This window comes from Hoplias malabaricus, chromosome 7 (assembly GCF_029633855.1).
Source record: "Hoplias malabaricus isolate fHopMal1 chromosome 7, fHopMal1.hap1, whole genome shotgun sequence".
NCBI classification, from domain to species: Eukaryota; Metazoa; Chordata; class Actinopteri; order Characiformes; family Erythrinidae; genus Hoplias; species Hoplias malabaricus.
This window is the reverse complement of record NC_089806.1, coordinates 12,372,524-12,393,294: the sequence shown is the minus strand read 5'-3', so window position 1 is coordinate 12,393,294 and position 20,771 is coordinate 12,372,524. Positions and strand designations below refer to the sequence as shown.

At 41.6% G+C, this 20,771-nt stretch overlaps 1 protein-coding gene across 1 annotated transcript in view; it reads left to right on the top strand.

Annotated features, from left to right (window-relative positions):
- The window catches only part of gpr176 (G protein-coupled receptor 176), a 31,024-nt gene extending 11,100 nt beyond the window's left edge, over positions 1–19,924 (top strand). Inside the window, exon 3 of the mRNA XM_066677509.1 lies at positions 18,535–19,924. Within this exon, the coding sequence (XP_066533606.1) occupies positions 18,535–19,717 (1,183 nt within the window). The 3' untranslated portion in view covers positions 19,718–19,924. The remainder of the gene's footprint in view (positions 1–18,534) is intronic.
- The last annotated feature ends 847 nt before the right edge of the window (positions 19,925–20,771 follow it).

Sequence of the window (20,771 nt, the reverse complement as noted above, 5' to 3'; positions counted from 1 at the left end):
ACTGTCTGTGAGGAGTGTGGTGTGTTCTCCCTGTGTCTGTGTGGGTTTACTCCGGGTGACTGTCTGTGAGGAGTGTGGTGTGTTCTCCCTGTGTCTGTGTGGGTTTCCTCCGGGTGACTGTCTGTGAGGTGTTTGGTGTGTTCTCCCTGTGTCTGTATGGGTTTCCTCCAGGTGCTCTGGTATCATAAATCGATGATTAAACTATAACATATAAATTACCATAATGTTTTTATACTAAAGGGTTTACATTAAATGCTGCTGTGTGTATTGCAAAACCCTTACCACCACTGCCCATTTATGCAAGCACATCTATGCTGTTTCCAGTATTTCCAGCTGGTAAGAGTTTACATTCCCTTCTAAACCTGGGATTAAAATGATCTTAAATCTTGGAAACCACATTGCTGTTTCATTCCATACTATGACACATAACAGAGAGAAACACACTACTGAGGAGGCTTTCTGAGCTGAGACACATACAGTTACTCTATTTATCTTGTTACATAGTTACAGTGAGTCCTTCAGGAGGAGCCGGTTAGCCTTTTAAATAACTGTCAGGCGCACACTCATTACATCTGCCAACCAATGGCTGATTCATCAAGAGATAGACGTTGATCAATATTTACTTTAGTCCAGTGGTGGGGTTTGAGTATTCATGGAAACCATGCGCCATATTTATGTGTTCCAGTGTTTCCTGCTTCCTTTGAGTTTGATGCAACCTGTGGGCAATTACTTATCAACAATCAGCCAGCTATTGCTCAAGCTTGTGCTTCCATAGCAACGTATCCTGCCATAGTCCTCTATCGGTTCCCTGAATTATTTATTTTCCTGGCTTCTCGGAGGGAATTTTTATGCTTGCATGAACTGCCAAGATTTTTCTTGTAATGAAAAATACACACATAACACCCATGCTCAAGGAGAATAACTATTTAAAGCCTATAGTGTTCACTCATGCAATGCCAGCCCTACCATTCACATCCATTTTCAGGTCTCAGGAAGCACATGTTTCACAGAAAGCTCTCTCCCTCTCTGCCGGCTCTTTCACACCCATCGGCACCGTCAGCTCAGAGCTGTGATGCAGGATTGAGCAGCAGAAGGGCCTTCTTTCAGCCAGACTGCATTGACGTGTGTGATTGTGACCAAGATGCTACAGATGGAGTTGAGCCAAGGAATTAATAACTCGTATGGGGTTTGAGAGCCCTTCAGAAGTGGCCCCCTTGAGTTACATGAGAGGAAAAAAGTGCCTTACACTTAAAATATAACAGAAATATAATAGATAAAGTTATTAGAATAATAATTTATCAATTCTGCTGAGCTCTATCTGTATTACCTTGTTACAATTACCTTGTTAAATCTGGTATCAGCATTCCCCTCCAAACATACACAGCTCTATAGTAATGTTTAAGTACGTGGAATTAGCAGTGACAATATTAGGTCAAAAATGTGTTACAATTATTGATACCTTGCATGTGCTTTTAATGCAGGATGAGGTGGGATAACACACAATTCTAGGCTCTAGGAGCATTCCTCCAAACCAAATGTGTCCAGATCCTGCAGAGACCCCGGTGATTGCTTTGTGAAATCCATGGCCAACAAACTAATATTTCTGCGCATTTTAAAATGTGTTTCGCATCTACATGGGTTGGACAGTGAAACTGAAACACCTGTCATTTTAGTGTGAGAGGTTTCATGGCTAAATTGGAGCAGCCTGGTGGCCAATCTTCATTAATTGCACATTGCACCAGTAAGAGCAGAGTGTGAAGGTTCAATTAGCAGAGGGTAAGAGCACAGTTTTGCTCAAAATATTGCAATGGACACAACATTATGGGTGACATACCAGAGTTCAAAAGAGGAACAAATTGTTGGTGCACATCTTGCTGGCGCATCTGTGACCAAGACAGCAAGTCTTTGTGATGTATCAAGAGCCACAGTATCCAGGGTAATGTCAGCATACCACCAAGAAGGACGAAACACATCCAACAGGATTCACTGTGGACCCAAGAGGAAGCTGTCTGAAATGAGGGATGTTCGGGTGCTGACCCGGAGTGTATCCAAAAAAAACATAAAACCACGGCTGCCCACATCAAGGCAGAATTAAATGTGCACCTCAACTCTCCTGTTTCCACCAGAACTGTCCGTTGGGAGCTCCACAGGGTCAATATACACAGCCGGGCTGCTATAGCCACACCTTTGGTCACTCATGCCAACGCCAAACGTCGGTTTCAATGGTGCCAGGAGCGCAAATCTTGGGCTGTGGACAATGTGAAACATGTATTGTTCTCTGATGAGTCCAACTTTACTGTTTTCCCCACATCCGGGAGAGTTACGGTGTGGAGAAGCCCCAAAGAAGCGTACCACCCAGACTGCTGCATGCCCAGAGTGAAGCATGGGGGTGGATCAGTGATGGTTTGGGCTGCCATAAGTAGTATATATCCTACACCTTCTGTCAAACACCTCTGTGAATGATTTATGACCCCTTGATTTATGACCCCTGATTTATGACCCAGGTGACAGGTCAGTACAGGATGTCCTTATATGGGCTTCCCCTCACACCTACACCCCACCCCCTGACACCCTCACACCCCCCAACATGTTTGGGGTGGTTTGTGCTTGCATGTGTTATTTAAAATGACCCTGGTGGATTTCTATGGCTAAACGCTTTTTAAAATGTCTACAGTGTGTGTAAATCAGTCTCTTTTAAGAGAATCTACAGTTACACCAACTATTAGTTCTGAAACCAACGTTGCTTTTGCGCCAAGGAAGAAACGGCGTGGTAAAGCATTTGGTAGCAGCCCTCGCGAATATTTTAGGGATGTTAAAATTAACCTGTTTGATTCTCGGGCTTATGACGTTTGTGGGATGGTCAAAAGTGGATCAACGCCTTCCAGTGATGTCTGTTAAAAGAAACATAAGCCGACACTGAAACCACACGAAGTCAAGACACGAACAAAACGCAAGCCATCATGTTTGAGGACATTCTTCCAGCAGACCATCCCGACACCCGTGGACCTATGTGGTGTGAAAATTATCGACTGTCGGACATTGAATATACGCCGATTGACACGGGTCATGGGCTTGTAAACTACAGCTATGGTGAATCGACGGCGGTTGCCAAAGCGGTATCAGACAACAGTTTGTTGGGTCAATATGGTGATGATCTCAGTTGTGTGGACATTGCGAACCCGCATGTTTTTCGACAAGACCCGGTGGATGATTTGGCAACGTTGATGGCTAGACAACTGACAATCGCTGAAGCTCCTGAAGACAACGCTATATCTGCTCCGATTGATGTGGTGGACGGGCAAGTAAGCTCTACGGCGCTAAAACTGATAAAGTCCACTGTCGTTGTAATCCTACAACATATCATAAACAACAAGCTGAAGGAAACATGTCTTGGTTGTGAAGTGGATCACCCTAGTCAACTTCGACATTCGTGTCTGTTTGAACCTGATATCTTCTTTTTTGAAAAATACTATAAAGATATAACAAGGACATTGTTCACGCCCGCCTTAAAACATGCCATAGCTGGGCTTCTAAAGTGTTTTGGAATAGAACTACCCCTTCTAAAAATTCAAGGATGTGTTGAAACAGTCGTCTGTGAATTACAATGCGAGCCGTACATTGTGGAAAAGCTGCAGGAACTAAGAGAAAGTCTGATTGATCAAACCTCTGAACAGTTTGTCAGCGATGCCGTTGACTGTTGGGAAGGTGATTCAAAGACTTGCAGAGCTGTTTAAGTGAAAATGGGGATAGTTTGCGGACACCAAAGTCTGTCAAAGCGTGTGCTGAAACACCGTGTGAACTGCGAATTGACACGTTTGTTGTATAAATGTATTGACGATAGTGTGGATGATTTTACACTCATTAATAATGTGTATGATGTCAATGTTAAACGTTTACAAAATTTCAAGAACCAAATGAATATTGTTAAATCAACATTGCATGTTTGGTGTCATTTGACACAGTTATGTATAGATTCTGACGAAACAACCCTTGTGACTATTAGTAAATTACTGTCTCTCATGCCTAAGAGTGAAAATGTGGTAAAAATTGGTTATGTGCTTTGTCTATGTACATATATAATAGACATTTGTGTGATAAAACTTTCAACAAAGAAACCAATTGATGTTTGTAAAGTGATTGAAACATTTGTTGAATATCTAGTTGAGAAAAATGTAGATGTGTGTGCAAACTTTTTAGATTTCATCGATGCATTGTGAATAAAACAGTCAAACAAACAAATCTGGGGTCATTATTTACTATCTATCGACACATCAAATCTTATGAGAACGGTATATTACACGCCCTCTAATTCTGGTTCATTAGGCGGTAAAAATCGTTTGAAACGGGGTGTTTTAGAGAATACAGGATTGTGTCTGTCTGATCAACAGGTTTCAGACTGGTTATCTGGAGAGGATGCATACACACTCCACAAACCCATACGACATAATTACAAAAGAAACCGGGTTATAGTATATGGCATTGACGCTCAATTCCAAGCTGATCTTGTTGATATGAGTGCGTATTCTAGGGAAAATGACGGATATAAATATATGTTGACATGTATTGACGTGTTCAGCAAATATGCGTGGGCTCGACTGTTAAAAAATAAGTCTGGTATAGAAGTCTCAAAGGCATTTGCGAACATATTAGAAGAAGGCAGAGTTCCTCAAAAGTTACAGACTGACAGGGGTAAAGAGTTTTTCAACAAACATTTTCAAAATTTAGTATCAAAAAACAAAATCACACATTTTGCTACAGGTAGTGAGCTAAAAGCCAGTGTCATAGAGCGGTTTAATAGAACGCTAAAAAGTCGTATGTGGCGTTATCTAACAGCTGTAAACTCCAAAAGGTACATTGATGTTTTACAAGATATTATGAGCGGTTACAATAATAGTTACCACCGTAGTATCAAAACCAAGCCAGCTGATGTGACGAAAGAAAACGAATCTAGCGTGTTTAAAACGCTGTATGGTGTGAGAAACAAATTAGACAAGAAAACCATATTTAAGTACAAGACTGGTGACGTTGTGCGTATTTCTAAAGTCAGGGGTCCGTTTACAAAGGGGTATGAGGAGAACTATACACAGGAGTTTTTCACTATATCAGAATGTATCCGACGACAACCACCCGTTTATAAATTGAAAGATTATGACGGTGACATTATACACGGCCGTTTCTATGAAGAAGAGTTGCAAAAAATACGCATGTCTACAGAAAAAGCATTCAAAGTTGAAAAGATTTTGGATAAAAAAAAACAGGGTAAAAAAACAATGGTTTTAGTGAAATGGTTAGGTTGGCCGTCAAAATTTAACAGCTGGGTTCCTGAAAATGATGTTGTGGACATACAAAGGCCTTAAAAGGTGTTGTACTTTGTGAACTAGTTCATTTACATCAAAGGACAAATATGGGGGACAATGGTTTTTGCGTCACACTGCCGAGCAATTCGTCTATGTCGGTATACCCCGATAATCAAATTTCTAATTATAGAACAAAACTAGCGAAACCAATCGATCTAAAAGGTGACTGGGAAGTAGGGGTGATAGAGTTTCAATACCCACGAACGTGGACAACCTTTTGTGAGCTAGATGCCACATTTAGCGTAATTGATAAAAAATCTGGCAAAACAACACAAATAACACTACCTACAGGGTATTATAACCATATACCGGCATTAGTTGCTGAGATTAATATCCATCTAGCAGACCATTCAATAGGTCTTGTTTATGACCAAATAAGTCACAGGTTATTTATTAAGACGTTATCTGATATCGGTTTGATATTTAATGGTAAACTAGCCATCATCTTGGGTTTTAAACCGGGTGTGATACTAGAGTGTGTAGTTAAAACAAATGACCCGGATGTCGTACAAAAAGAGTACGCACCACACCCTGTCGACATCTATGGTGGTTTCTACTCAATGTTTGTTTACACAGACATTGTTGATTACCAATTAATTGGTGACAGTTTTGTACCTCTGTTAAGATGTGTACATATATCAGGGAACAACCATGATATTGTCACAGTTAGATACAGTAAGCCACACTACGTGTCGACAACAAAATCACAGATAAACGATATCGCTATAGAAGTGAAAACCGATCAGAACCAGCACGTAAATTTTTCTTATGGGAAAGTGGTTGTAAAGCTACACTTTAGACCTGTAAAACAAGGAATTAGGTTTTGAAAATGGAATCTTTCAACAGACTGGCCATGGATCCTGAACGTTACGTTTCTTACTATCAAAGTCAGGCCGGAGGCCACATGCCCGGCTATACAGGTAGCCCAACAATGTATGGTGCGGGATTTGGTGGGATTTTTAGAAATTTATTCAGAATGGCTATACCGTTGTTCAAGAAGGGTTTTAATATAGCCAAACCACATCTAAAAACAGCTGCTAAAAACATTGTAAGCGATGTTGTCAGTAACGGTCTGACGCGTATGATGGCACACAATCAAGATGGGTCGGGTATGTTGGTGATGGCTCGAAAATCTGTGAAACGACCCCCTGGTAAGAGGCGTGGCCGTCCTGCTAAGAAAACCAAGCTTGAGATGAAAAAACACATAGTGTCAAAAAGAAAGAGTAAGGGGAAGCAGACAACAACCTCGACCTGTAGGAAACCTGTTAAAACCATTTTCTGATCATGGCTCTACTTCATCGCATGTCTGAGGAGTGTATTAAATCAGAACTGGACTTGTTTACAGTACCTTTAACACAAACCGCTATTGAGAAAAACACTTATGTCGAAATTCCGCCGCTGTCAGCAATATCCGACACTGCCCCACTGGAGTTTTTCATAGCCGGCCATGGTGAAGATTATATGGATCTAAATAACACACTATTATACCTTCGTCTTAAAATCACAAAACCTGACGGAAGCGACATTGATGACGGAGCCGCTGTGGGGTTGATAAACTATCCTGGAGCTACAATATTTTCACAGGTCGACGTGTCCCTAGGAGACAGGCTGGTATCACAGAGTTCAAGTACCTACCCATACCGTAGCATGATAGAATGTCTCGCCAACTATGGTCGGGACACCCTGGAAACTGTCTTCTCTGCAGGCCTCTTTTATCTGGACACTGCAGGGCATATGGATGAAACAAACCCCGCAAGGAACAATCGCGGTTTGGCAAAGAGGGCCGCATTTACAAACGCTAGTAATGTGGTAGAACTGCTGACCCCGATTCATAGCGACATATTTTTTCAGGAGAAATTGATGCTTAACGGTGTTGATATAAAAATTCGCATGACTCGTAATAAGGATGATTTCTGTCTAATGCGGCATGACGCGTTAGCATACAAAGTGAATATTCTCTCTGCATCGTTATTTGTCAAAAAAGTATCTGTGTCACCAGCTGTAAGGTTGGGTCATGCCCAGACATTGTTGTCAACAACGGCTAAATACCCCATTGACAGAGTGTGTCTAAAAAATGTTTCCATACCTGCTGGAACACGTGTTTCTAACCAAGAAAATTTGTTCTTGGGGACTCTACCTAAGTCTATGATAATAGCCATGGTTGATAATGATGCATTCACAGGCGCCTATAATAAAAACCCCTTCGCGTTTAAACATTACAACTTGGAGTTTCTTGCGGTCTATTTAGACGGCCAACAATTTCCAGCCAAACCACACCAACCCGATTTCCACACTGGTTCCGCCGTGCGCGAATTCTTCCAGTTAGCGCTTGCATCTGGAAGACATCTGAAAAACCAGGCATTGCCAATTGATAGGCAGGATTTCCTACAGGGTTACACTCTGTATGCTTTTAACCTCACACCTGATGAAGAATGCGGTCAACACGTGTCTTTGGTCAAATCAGGTAATATTAGACTGGAGGTTCGTTTCAGACAGCCGCTCCCGCATACTGTAAATTTGGTTGTGTATGCTGTTTTTGACAGCATCATTGAAATCTCTAACCGAAGACAAGTTTTAGTGGATTATTACTAATGAATACGTTGGAGCTGTCTGCTGTAATGGACAAAGTGGCTGTTAACACACATTTTCTCGGTGTGTTAGCATGTGACCAATTACCAACAAATGGTATATGGAAATTACCTGTGACGGCTATTGTCAATACACACTCATCTGATCTTCCTGGCGAACATTGGCTTGCTATCTACATAAGTGAAGACCGTGTCGGGTGTTTTTTTGACAGTTTTGGAAATGCACCTACCTATGACAAGTTCCCTAAAATTATTAGTGATTTCCTTAAAACAACATGCACGACTTTGAGGTATTCTACCAGACAAGTTCAAGATTTTACATCAACTACATGCGGTCAACATTGTGTGTTTTTTCTATACCACATGGTTAGACTGTGTAATTATAAAGAGAAGTGATGTCAAAATATGGTTTTAATTTAACTAAAAATGACAATATGGTTTCAGCCTTTGTGAAACATTTGTATCCGTGTGTTTGTAAGAACAGGTCGTTTATTTGTATACAACATGTTCAAAAAGGAGAGATGTTTATTGTATAACCCTGTGTAGTGTAAAGCTGACGAATAAAAACACTGATTTTCAAAAAAGATTTTCAACTCTGGTTCGTTTATTTACAAATATACATGTAACAATAATAAAACAACAAATGACAGTTTTCAAACAATGTGAAAAATATTCAAAACAATCAATTAAACAACACAATCACACACACATCAAATAAAAATAAAAATAAAATATATAACAATTAGAAGTTTAACCAAACACTTCTGTCTAAAACGGGGGAGTGAAATCTGGGGTGTTCAACACTCTTAACAGGCGATTGCAAAGTGTCTTTCACTGGTGTAGCATAATCAGCAGACTTTTTATTTTTTAACAAATTAATTTTTTGTCTGACAAACTTATTTGGCATGGTAGAAAGAGGGATGTTTAAAACAGCAAAAGCCTCTAGAAACTCGCTCCACCCCTGAGGTCTACGATCATCGCTAACACGGTGTGCGGCGGTGATGCTTTTCACCAAGTCCAGAATATGTGACCCTGGGATCGTACGTCAATTTAAGACAAATTCTCCTAATTCATTCCAGGAAGACACATCTTTTGATTTAGACATTGTATCTAAAACATACTGAACATCCTGTCTGCTTCGCGAAGATACATTTCTAAGAACATCATCGGTTATGGAATGTTTGTTACCAGTCTGATCGACAACATTTATTTCCTTATTAACAGTATCCGCATGCGGCAATGACAATGTTAAAGTATTGGTCTCCATATCACCATGTTTAGCGATGGTTAAATATCTCTGTAACACGGATGTATAAAGTTTGGCCTTCTCGTGGGGGTCGAGATCCCTCCTGGCCAAAATATCTCTGATCGACACGTCCAAATCATTTTCTACAATTTGTCGGACAGCGCCCCGACTGTTATCACTCTTTAACTTATCCAACTGGTGCTGAGGTACCAAAAATAATTTTTCAGCATACTCCATGTCTTCAGTTTATCTCCCCGCTATCAAGCTTGCTATAAATGGTAAAGCAACGCTTAACAATGGTAAAAGAAAGCCGCCTTTCTGATTAATTATTTTCTTTTTCCGTGAAACACCAACCTTTTTATCAGCGATAAATTTAATTTCAGACTTCTTCTTCTTTAACTCACGATATTGTGTTGATGTGAGAGGTACAGTGCCATTAAGAACATTAAGGGCAACCTCACACAGAGTTAAGATAAGTTCATTAGACGCCGTTTGTAAAATAACACGTCTCTGTGCTGGTGTGGCTTTAAATAAAAGTTTAAGAAGCGGCAGGTTTCTATATAGTCTGTCCGACATGCTGATCTATCTGCGTATTTTCGGAATGTAAACAACAGGCGTGTTTGAAAGCAGATCTGTTCTGAGACGAAAGTTTTCAGGAGTCTTAGCTTTATAATCAATTAAAAGGTGACCGAACGGCTTGCTAACAGCATTTTGAAAACATTCCATGAAAAATTTGGTGTTGCCGGGGTACATCTGTCTACCTAATACACAAACCTGATTGTTGTCTCTTGGATTTTTAAATAATATGAGATAGTTTGTATTCAAACTAATTGTCCTACTAGACTTTCCTTGAAAAAACAAATTTTGCATTAAGTAAATGGCGCTTAAATTTCTGTGATGTACATACTGTGTAAACACCTTTTCCACTTCGGCATTATTGCTGGCATCTTTCATAACATCATCAATTATTAACAAATTATTTCTGTTAAGCGGTAAAAGTGTGTCGTCACATAGCGACGTTGGTATCCCTTGAACAAAAATAATATTTCTTATCTTTAACATTTCATCATAAAGGGGTTGCCAGCAGTCATAAATGTATACTATATTTTCTATTTTATTTGAAATCAACTCATCAGAACGCTCAATCAACTGTTTTACAAAAAAAGTTTTTCCGGAATTTGATGGTCCGCTTATTACACACGAAAATGGGTGTTGTAATCTAAAATCAAACCCGTCAACATCTATCACACCTCGACCGTCTTTAGTACCCATAAGGAAGTGTTGAAAAATCAGGCAACAGGACACGTTTGTTGTACACAACTTTAAACCGCTTCACTACTGATTTGTTTTTCAGCGTGAGGTTCTTTTTATTTCTCACAATGCCGTCAGCGCGAGCAAGTATGTGTCGGCTAGTATCGCGATTCGTCACATAATTATCAACAAGGTCAATAAGTGTGTCGAGTCTAATAACTTTTGAGTTTTCAGAATTTAGCGTAATGCCCTTTGCTTTCATGCATGTTTTACCACCAGCTGTAAGATAACCATACGTCTTAGGACCTCCCGAGCAGAACTCTGTAATGTAATCACCACCACCAATCTCGTCTGTCAAATCGCCTAAATAAGGCCCCAGAGGGGGTTCCCAATCACCTTCACGAGAAACAAAAATAACACTGTCAGTGTCGCTATACAACAATCTGTCTCCCAATTTATCCATTAGATTATACAATTCTAAACGAGCGTGCGCTGTTGTAAATGCGCCGAGGAATACATTAATATCACGTGTTGGACAGCTGTCTCCAGCCGAATAGCACCACTGAATCAATGCTGCGGTGTCGGACACAAATGAAAAGTGTTTAACCTCATAGCCGTCACCAAAGATGTGTTGTGAAAACTGTTCAGGGTCCGTTAACACTTCAGACACGGGCAGGTTTTCCCTCATTGAAAAACGGCCCCACAAGCTGTTTAACAACAATTTGTTAATAGAGCGACGCGCCTGGTTAAGGCATATCTTGTCAGGATTCAGTTGGATATTTTCCTTTTCAAAATAATCCCTGATGTATTCGGCCCTCTCTTCCTCTGTGACAGCATGTGCTGGATAACCACTGGCCTCCTGCTTGTACTGTAAAAACGTCTTTACATACTCGCAGAACAACGTCTCTGAACTGTCTGGGAAATGCCAAACTTCATGGATTTTTGCAACTACATACCCTTTCTCAACAGCCTTCACTAGTTCAATACTGACCCATGACCCCGTTATAGATCTCTCTTCATCACTATGCATACATGAACGCAACTGGTTTTCGTGCTCGGCACATGTGCGGCACAGCGGGAACATTAACTTTCCATTACAACGGTATGGTAAAACAGGGTGGAGGAGTTTTCTTGGCGGATATACTGTTGCCTTGACTAGACCATAGTAATCCTCAAGAGGTTGAAAGTCTTTGAAAAATATTTGGGGGTGCCCTACCGGGTATTTCTTCCGGGCCTGGCAGAATGGGTACAAGCTTGTGAAGTCCAAATATCTAATCTTCTCACCCTCCTTTGCTTTGTAATACAAATTATACGCATTTGTTCGACCACCAAAAAGTGCGTCTCTTGGTTTGAGCCTTTCAGGAGCTGTGTAATTAGAAATGAACGTGGCAACATCCAAATCATCCCTCTTAGCAGATGCCCACTGACATTCCCACATCACTTCAACTTCTAGACCATATGCACGAACAAGCGTCTCCACCTTGGTATCAAACCGCATTCGCAAATCTCCATACAAGACCTTTGACATAGGATGGCACTGGTTCGGGTTGTAACGACATTCATGACCATGATGCATGCAACCATTAAATTCTAAAGCTTTTCGCACACCATCTTTTTCATAATAACCATCCACATAATATGCGCCAAACTTCATTTCCCCGTGAGTTAAAGCGTGGTGCACATCAACATCTCTTACATGCTTAACATACTCAAGCCATTCAATAGAGACGTTAGAGAATGTCTTGTGCTGGTTAATGTATGCGTTGTTGTGTGTCAGCGCCAGCGTGTCTTTTGGTAGAAAATGTGTTTTGTATACTGCCATACAACATGATGCTAATGTCGTATAATTAAACGGGTCTAGCTTTGTGCACTGAATGAATTCTTCGCGATACTTGATACATGCTTCGCGCAGTAAAACAACGTCGTTCCTGCCGTAAACATACAACTCCTTTTGGAAGTCAAAAACACCGTTTGAGACTGTGTCGTACCATTCGTCAAACTCTTTTTTGCCTTTGTCGTTCATAGTGTCATAACCATAAAAACCCTTTTCAGGGTATGGCCCCACATAGTTCTCATTTTGTTTTAAATTGAATTTGTGTGGGAAATGTCCTTTCTCGGAGCATGTTAGATTTAAGGCTGATGTTGTTTTAGCCAAACGCATTGGAATGAATGAATATGAGTCTATGTAACGTTGTTTGTATGTTTCATCATACATGGAGATCAGTCTACACCCCATCATGGTGATTTTGACAGCAACACCCACACTAGAAAAATATTCCAATAATAGAAAATTGTCAAAACCGGCCGCATTGTGTGCTAACCATGTGTACCCTTGATATTTGAGCTGTCTAAACTTTCTCATAAGCCTTTCTATGCAGTCAGACCCTTCTGCAGTGAATTCTGTACCATCATATGTAATAGCGCAGACAAAATTAGCTTCATGCTTTCCATTTTCAAAGCGTGTCTCAAAGTCGAAAAAGATGTAGGAATTACTGGGTTCTTTTATTTTGATCGGCTGTATGTAACATTCATGTGTGGTGTCCGATATTAAATCTTCACCACAATGAACACAACGACCCGACACACACTTGTGGGGTTTTGGTTTTATTAAACTTACGTGATAACGATGGCCACATTTTTTGCAATACTTAGTTAGATTGCATGAGGATGCTATCACCCCTGTAATAGACTGTTGTTTTTGTTTCTTATGCTGCTCATAGCAATAGACAGACTTGCAGTAACGCGAACAGTCATCACAATATTTCACACACCTGGGGTGTTTGTGACACATCGCATCTTGACACACATCGCAACTATATTTACAGCTATGATCTCTGGCGTTAGTGTAGCCCGTATAACAAAACGTGCAAACATGTGGCACCCCCATGAACTCTTTCAAATTTTTTACCAAATAATAATGACCGTCATGGAGGTACAGAAACGCAGTCTTGGTATGTGGTTTGTCTTTGGTTTGGTACTTTTCTAATTTACCCGAACGACTCTTGTGGAACACAACTATTTTAATACCATACTTATATTCAAAACGACCAATATCATTAAAACCTACTCTATGGTCACGTGTGTAGCCAATGTTTATCTGTATCTGTTCGGCTATAGGTTCTAATGTGTTATGTGGTACATGCGGATTCAGAAAAAGAGCAATGCAGATTGCAAAACACAGATTGTTTGAGATGTTTGTTGGGCAGAAAAGATTCAGTCTGTTCCTTTTGATCACCTGATCGTGTGCTAGGTCACGCACCTTACGACGAACACCACCATTTTTACCCACGACTATCGAGACAGTCAGAGCCAAACTCTCATCCGTTTTAATACTGTTATTGCTCTGCATAACCCTTTCAATAGCGTCTGAAAATCTGTCCACACTGTAACCGTCCCTTGAAGACAACACCGTGTTTACATCAGATGTTAAACTACTACCTCTTAGGGTGATGTCGATAACACCGCCATCACCAGCCAAGACCCTGGAGAATGACACAATTTCTGACAACACATCGTGTATATAGGACGTGTATGAAGCTATGTCTGTGGATGGCGCGTCATGTAAATTCAGCATCCGGTGAAGCACAACGCTGTTAAACCGATTCCTAGACACTATGGTATAATCGTCTACAACACCACCATTTCTCACCAATTCTGCTATATGACCGTCAGATAAACCAAAGTTAGGAGCTGTTGGGTCAAATGCTGAATGTCCAGGTGTTGTCACACCGCTACCTGTTTGTTCATTGTTTATGTGTTGTGTATTATTTTGAATATCGTTTTCTAGGTCTGCTATAGCCATGTCACATTCTTCGATAAGACAGTGTAGTTTTTCACTTGGAGACAACCGCCCCCAAGCATCATATGTTGTGTCATCACATGCAAAATCTGTTGATTGTTCGCCACTACTATCATATCTACAACGCTTAACCGGTTGTGTATGTGATGCTTGTCTTGTGTTTGTTAACCATTCGTCCAGTGTAATTTGTAATAAGCCATGTGCGTTACTGTTATCGCTGTCTTGTATGTCTACGTCTTGCTGGTTGCTAAGCGATTCAATACACATATCATATTCGTCCATAAGACAAAGCATTTTTTCACTCGGGGTCATCACGCGCAAAATCTGTAGATGCCATGACTGTTTAGACCTATTTGGTTTTCGATACACAAATTGTTGGTTTTTAAATGTCAATGGTTTAAAATAATGCTATTACTTTTGAATGTACGTTAATGATTTGATTTATTTAACACATACTTGAAAAAAAAAAACACAGTATATTATTAACACAATAATAATAATAATAACAATTATAATATTAACTATTATCATCTACAAGACGGTCCTGCAACAGGGATCCGTGTTGATTTTTTTAACTGCAAAAGTCTGTTTAATTTATACAACAATTCTAACGCTGTTTCACTGTGCGCAACCTGTTTCTTACACAAACCATGAATATCCTTAACTAAATTGGCATTAGCTGTTTGTTCTTTACACAAGGCTTCAATACGTTCAAACTGTTTCTGAATATTATTGTCACGCCTGCGGTTTAAAGCAGCCTGCCTACGCTTTTCAATAGAGATTTTAGCGATCTCCTGTGACATCTGTCTCATCGACGTTATAAGCTCAACAGGGTTGTTAGCACAATTACAACCCCCCACCTGGTTTTGTTGTTGTTGTTGTTGTTGTTGTTGTTGTTGTTCGTGATCTTGATTGGATTTTATTTCATCCGTAACAGAGTCCCCAGGTTCAATCAGAGCATCATTTAACACATCATTCGGCACAACAGCAGCACCGTTGTCCTCCTTTACTGTAAAGCTGTTATCATTCCATGTTTTAAATAACTCATCAGACCATCCAGCGGCGCACAGACCAGGATCAACACAGTCCTCATACACCGACAGATCGAAAATGTCCAAATCTATGAACAGATCAAATAATGAAACACTCGTTAACACACAAACCTCATGTTATAAATAATACAAATAATATTTAATTGTGTTTTTATTACCGTTTGTTTTGTGGATATCGTCCAATCTAAGACGTTTACCACTACTTGAGCGCGATGTTTGAGCACCACCAGATCCAAAACTACCACGTTTTCCTTGTGGAACAGGCACCCTGATGTCCCTTGGGACGCTTTGATTGGATCGGGTAGGACTGCTTGTTAAACACGGCGTAAATGTTTGCGGCGCTTGGTCGTTGTTGGCGTACGTAGCATCCAATGGTTCAACAACGGCAGAGGTGCCGGGAACAACTTCAAACCCTGGCGGTGTTAAGAGATTTGTTTCTTCAACCAAACGTGTCAACCCTACTACAGAGAACATATAAATTACACACTATTGCGACACACAATCAAAATATAACACCATGAGTTATAAGATGTATCAGACAACCTACCAAGAGGATTTAAATACCCCGTAGCATCCACAGTTTCTGAAGAAATGAAAAAATAATCTCATGAATAACAACTAAAATCAAAAAAGACACATAAAATAATAAAGAGCAGAGTCATACCTTCACAAAGTTGTGATAAACCTTCAATGCTCCTAATGGCACGGATGGTTTCTAACTTAGATGTACCTAGACAAGATAAACCCTGTTAAGTGGGTAAGAAAATATTATATCACCGAAATTCTGACAAAAAATTAGGTAGAAATCTGTAGTTTAACACTTACCGAAAATGTAGGACTCCATTGCGACTTCCAAATAGTGTCGGTATAGGCTTTCTCACAAACACAGGATTCAAGCTAACTATATATACATGGGGGCTGTGGGTGTGTCAGGGGTGTGGTGTGGGTGTGAGGGGGGAACCCATATAAGGGCATCCTGTACTGACCTGTCAGTCATAAGCCCGAGAATCAAACTGGTTAATTTTAACACCCCTAAAATATTCGCGAGGGCTGATACCAAATGCTTTACCACGCCGTTTCTTCCTTGGCGCAAAAGCAACGTTGGTTTCAGAACTAATAGTTGGTGTAACTGTAGATTCTCTTAAAAGAGACTGATTTACACACACTGTAGACATTTTAAAAAGCGTTTAGCCATAGAAATCCACCAGGGTCATTTTAAATAACACATGCAAGCACAACCCACCCCAAACATGTTGGGGGGTGTGAGGGTGTCAGGGGGTGGGGTGTAGGTGTGAGGGGAAGCCCATATAAGGACATCCTGTACTGACCTGTCACCTGGGTCATAAATCAGGGGTCATAAATCAAGGGGTCATAAATCATTCACAGAGGTGTTTGACAGAAGGTGTAGGATATATACTACTGCCATATCATGGCATTCCCTTGGCCCAATACTTGTGCTAGATGGACGCGTCACTGCCAAGGACTACCGAACCATTCTGGAGGACCATGTGCATCCAATGGTTCAAACATTGTGTCCTGAAGGCGGTGCCATGTATCAGGACGACAATGCACCAATACACACAGCAAGACTGGTGAAAGACTGGTTTGATGAACATGAAAGTGAACCAGATCTAAATATTATTGAGCCACTTTGGGGTGTTTTGGAGGAGCGAGTCAGGAAACGTTTTCCTCCACCAGCATCACGTAGTGACCTGGCCACTATCCTGCAAGAAGAATGGCTTAAAATCCCTCTGACCACTGTGCAGGACTTGTATATGTCATTCCCAAGACAAACTGACACTGTATTGGCCGCAAAAGGAGGCCCTTCACCATACTAATAAATTATTGTGGCCTAAAACCAGGTGTTTCAGTTTCATTGTCCAACCCCTGTACGCCTTGCTGTAAGATCTTAGCATGACCCAGTGACAGAAAAAAACAGAGTTGACATTTTGTGGTCATTGAAGGAGTCCCTGATTTATTTAAAGAAGATTTAAAAAAACCTGTCGCCTCCAACCCGTTTTTTAATTTGTTGGAAAGGAGCTCTATTTGTGTCTCATTTGAGCATGTGGTTCATTCCGAGTCAAAATTCCAGTGACGTCTGATGGGTTGGATTCCAGCAGGAGCTTCTGAAGTTCTTGAGGTGGTGTCTGACTCCACAAGTAAACAAGTGCCAGTTGTGCTTCTCTAACCAAATCCATGTGTGTATTCTTCCAAGAAAGTTCATCTAACATTCTCCATATTGATGGCTAAGGGCATATCCATAAATTTTGCTGTTGCCCCTTTCTCCTTTGCTTCTACTCCTTTTTCTACTCTGGTCTCAGTTTAAGAACTAGAACGGGAAGGGAATAATGTTGTCACGCAGTTAAATAGATGATTTATGATGAAGGTAAAATAAATAAGCTGTGTCTATCACAGTGTTCACTTAAAAATCATTCACCTGGGCTCCCGAGTGGCCCAGCTGAACAAGCATTAGCCCTTTCATCATGAGATTGGGTCAATCCCTGCTGATGCCTCAGTAATCCTATAGACCTGGAATCCAAGGGGGCACAATTAGCTTCTCTGGGTGAGTAGGATGGTCCCCTCCCTCTCTTCACTTCACAACACAGTGTCAGCCAGCACTGGTGTCTGTCAGCTGATGTGACAGACCTGGGCAGTCAGCGTTCTCCTCCAGTGCATAAGGCAGCCCAGTAATGGAGCATTAGCTGCGCTGGGAAACAAGAGGGTAGTTTACTTCACCAGCGTTGGTGGCATCTTGTTTGATAGTGGGGTTCAGCTAATCCTGAAGGACTGAAATTTACTAATGATTAGGTGAAAATGCAGAAAAATTTAGAACATTTAACACATGAAATGCTACAAATACACCATGACCACACAGGGCACTTAAGACTTCCTGATAACGCAACTGTGTGACACAGTGGCACAACAAATGGTGCCAGTGCCCACACAGCTCCAGGGTTCTTTGGTCCTATCCACACCTCTGGTGACTGTCTGTGAGGAGTGTGTCGTGTTCCGGATGCTCCAGTTTCCTAAACAGTGTTGGTTGGTGGATTGATTGTACACAATTGTTCACAGGTGGGAGTGTGTGAACCAAGGCATGTTTGTGTGTGTGTGTGTGTGTGTGTGTGTGTGGGGGGGGGGGGGCCTTGAGATGTGTTTATAAAGACATCTGTCCATAGCATGTTTAATCTTTAGCAAAGGTGCCCCTAATTAATAACAGAGTGTTATTTTTCTGGATTTGCAGGTACTACTCTGTGCTGTATCCACTGGAGAGGAAGATATCTGATGCTAAGTCCAGAGACGTGGTGATATACATATGGGTCCATGCAGTAGTGGTCAGTATCCCTGTGTTTGCAGTTAGCAATGTGACTGATGTCTATGCCACATCCAGCTGCTCTGAAGGCCACTCACTGGGACATCTTGTTTACATGGTGGTGTATAACATCACCACAGTGATCTTACCCCTGGCGGCCGTGTTCCTAGCCATGGCGTTGATCCGCCGGGCACTGAGCGCCAGCCAAAAGAAGAAGGTGATCATTGCGGCTTTGCGGACGCCACAGAACAGCATCTCCATCCCATACGTTTCCCAGCGAGAGGCTGAACTTCACGCTACACTACTGTCTGTAGTTTTGGCTTTTGCGCTCTGCAGCGCCCCCTATGCTGCGCTGGTGGTTTATCGGGCATTGCCTTCAGGGGCCTCAGAGGCTTCGGCTTGGTTGCAGCTGACTGCTGTGTGGCTGCCCAAAGTCTCGTTGCTGACCAACCCCGTGTTGTTCTTAACGGTCAACCGCTCGGCCCGCCGCTGCCTGCTGGACGTTTTGGCTCGTGTCCAGCGCCGTTATAGCCGCAGGAATGCAGTAAGCGTGGGGGGTCTGGCCGAAGCAGGGCATCTAGGGGCTGAAACTGTGGCCAGGTCGGGCAGCCAGCTCCTGGAAATGTTTAACATCGGACAACAGCAGATCTTCAGACCCAACGAGGAAGAGGACGAAGAAGAAGAGAACGAAATCCCTTCCGTGGCCTCAGCTGCTTACCCACCCAAACCGGAAGAAGGGGCCGGGAGTGGCAAATTAGCCGCAGCCTCTGGGGCAGGTACAGCAGCTACCCAGCAGGGGACAGGAGAAGGGGCAAAGGAGATGGTGGCTTTACCCATCCCAAAACACTCTCCTATTCAATCCTGTGCCTACTCTTCCTCGCAAGTAGCCCCGGCCACACCCACTGACCCTGAAGATGCCACCCATTTTGGCTTCGGCCCCTTTGAGCTGCCCCCTCAGTGGCTGCCCGAGACCAGGAACAGCAAGAAAAGGCTCCTGCCTCCTCTGGGCAATACGCCGGAGGAGCTGATCCAGACAAAGCAGCCCAAAGCACGACCTGAGAGACGCATCAGCAGGAACAACAAAGTCAGCACCTTCCCCACTGTGGACCCCTGAGAGCAAGTCACACTCTACCAGCGTAAGAAATAACACGATAAACGTCTACAGCATTTTTAATCTCATGATTTTTGTGAATATCTTGGAACAGAGGAATCTTTTCAACAGTTTTGACATCAACTCATTTGTGAAACTGGTAGAGTTTGGCTGATCTCAGGCAATGGAGACCTGTTGAGAGAGTGAAAATGGATCTTTTACAGGACATCTGAGGACATGATAGGATTTGTAATATGGATTGTGTAGAATTGATTATGTTGTATGTGGGAATAAAAAGATGTGAAAATGATGGTGAAAGTGTGAAGACATTTTGAGAGCGTTATCTCTGAACTGATGCTTCTTGAGGTCACAAGGAATTCAAAGTAGCACAGCAACTGCTCTTTTATAGACTTCTACATGTTTACTTTCTTTTAGGTTTTGTTAGGGGATTGTGTCTTGCCCCAGCCAATCCCTGTGTCAGTCGATTTGATCCGTAATCTGTTTTGGAAGGCACATTAGAGGGGATGTTAATTGAAGATTCATTTATGGTCACAGACGAGCGACACGTTAACAGTTCATTTGATTGCAAAATGTCCATTTTAAAGTCCATTAAACATACATGCTAACTGACAGAGGCTGCAGGATGTCTTCATGAACCCGGTGATCCAGAGCTAAATATAAAGCAGCTAATGTTGTTGCCTACAAAAGCAGCGGGAGCAGAGGAAAGTAATGTAGTTCTGCCAGCCCTAATGGAGCTGGGTTATTTTTGACCCTTGAAAGTACTTTAATATAAACCTTAATTTGCCCTTTAGCTGTATTTTTACAGTCTGACATTGTGGATTCATTTGAATCCTGTATGAACCTGCTGTGTGTACTGTTTAAAGTCTGACATTATTGACTGTAGAGCAAATCAACTTCTACCTGCAATTGGCCAGAACTTAAGTTCCCACATACAGTACTAGTCAAATGTTTGGACACGCCCACTCAGAGAAGGGTTCCTTTGTTTTGGGCCGTTTTCCATTGTGAATGTACAGTACCAGTCAAAAGTTTGGACATTTTCTCATTCAGTTTTTTTATT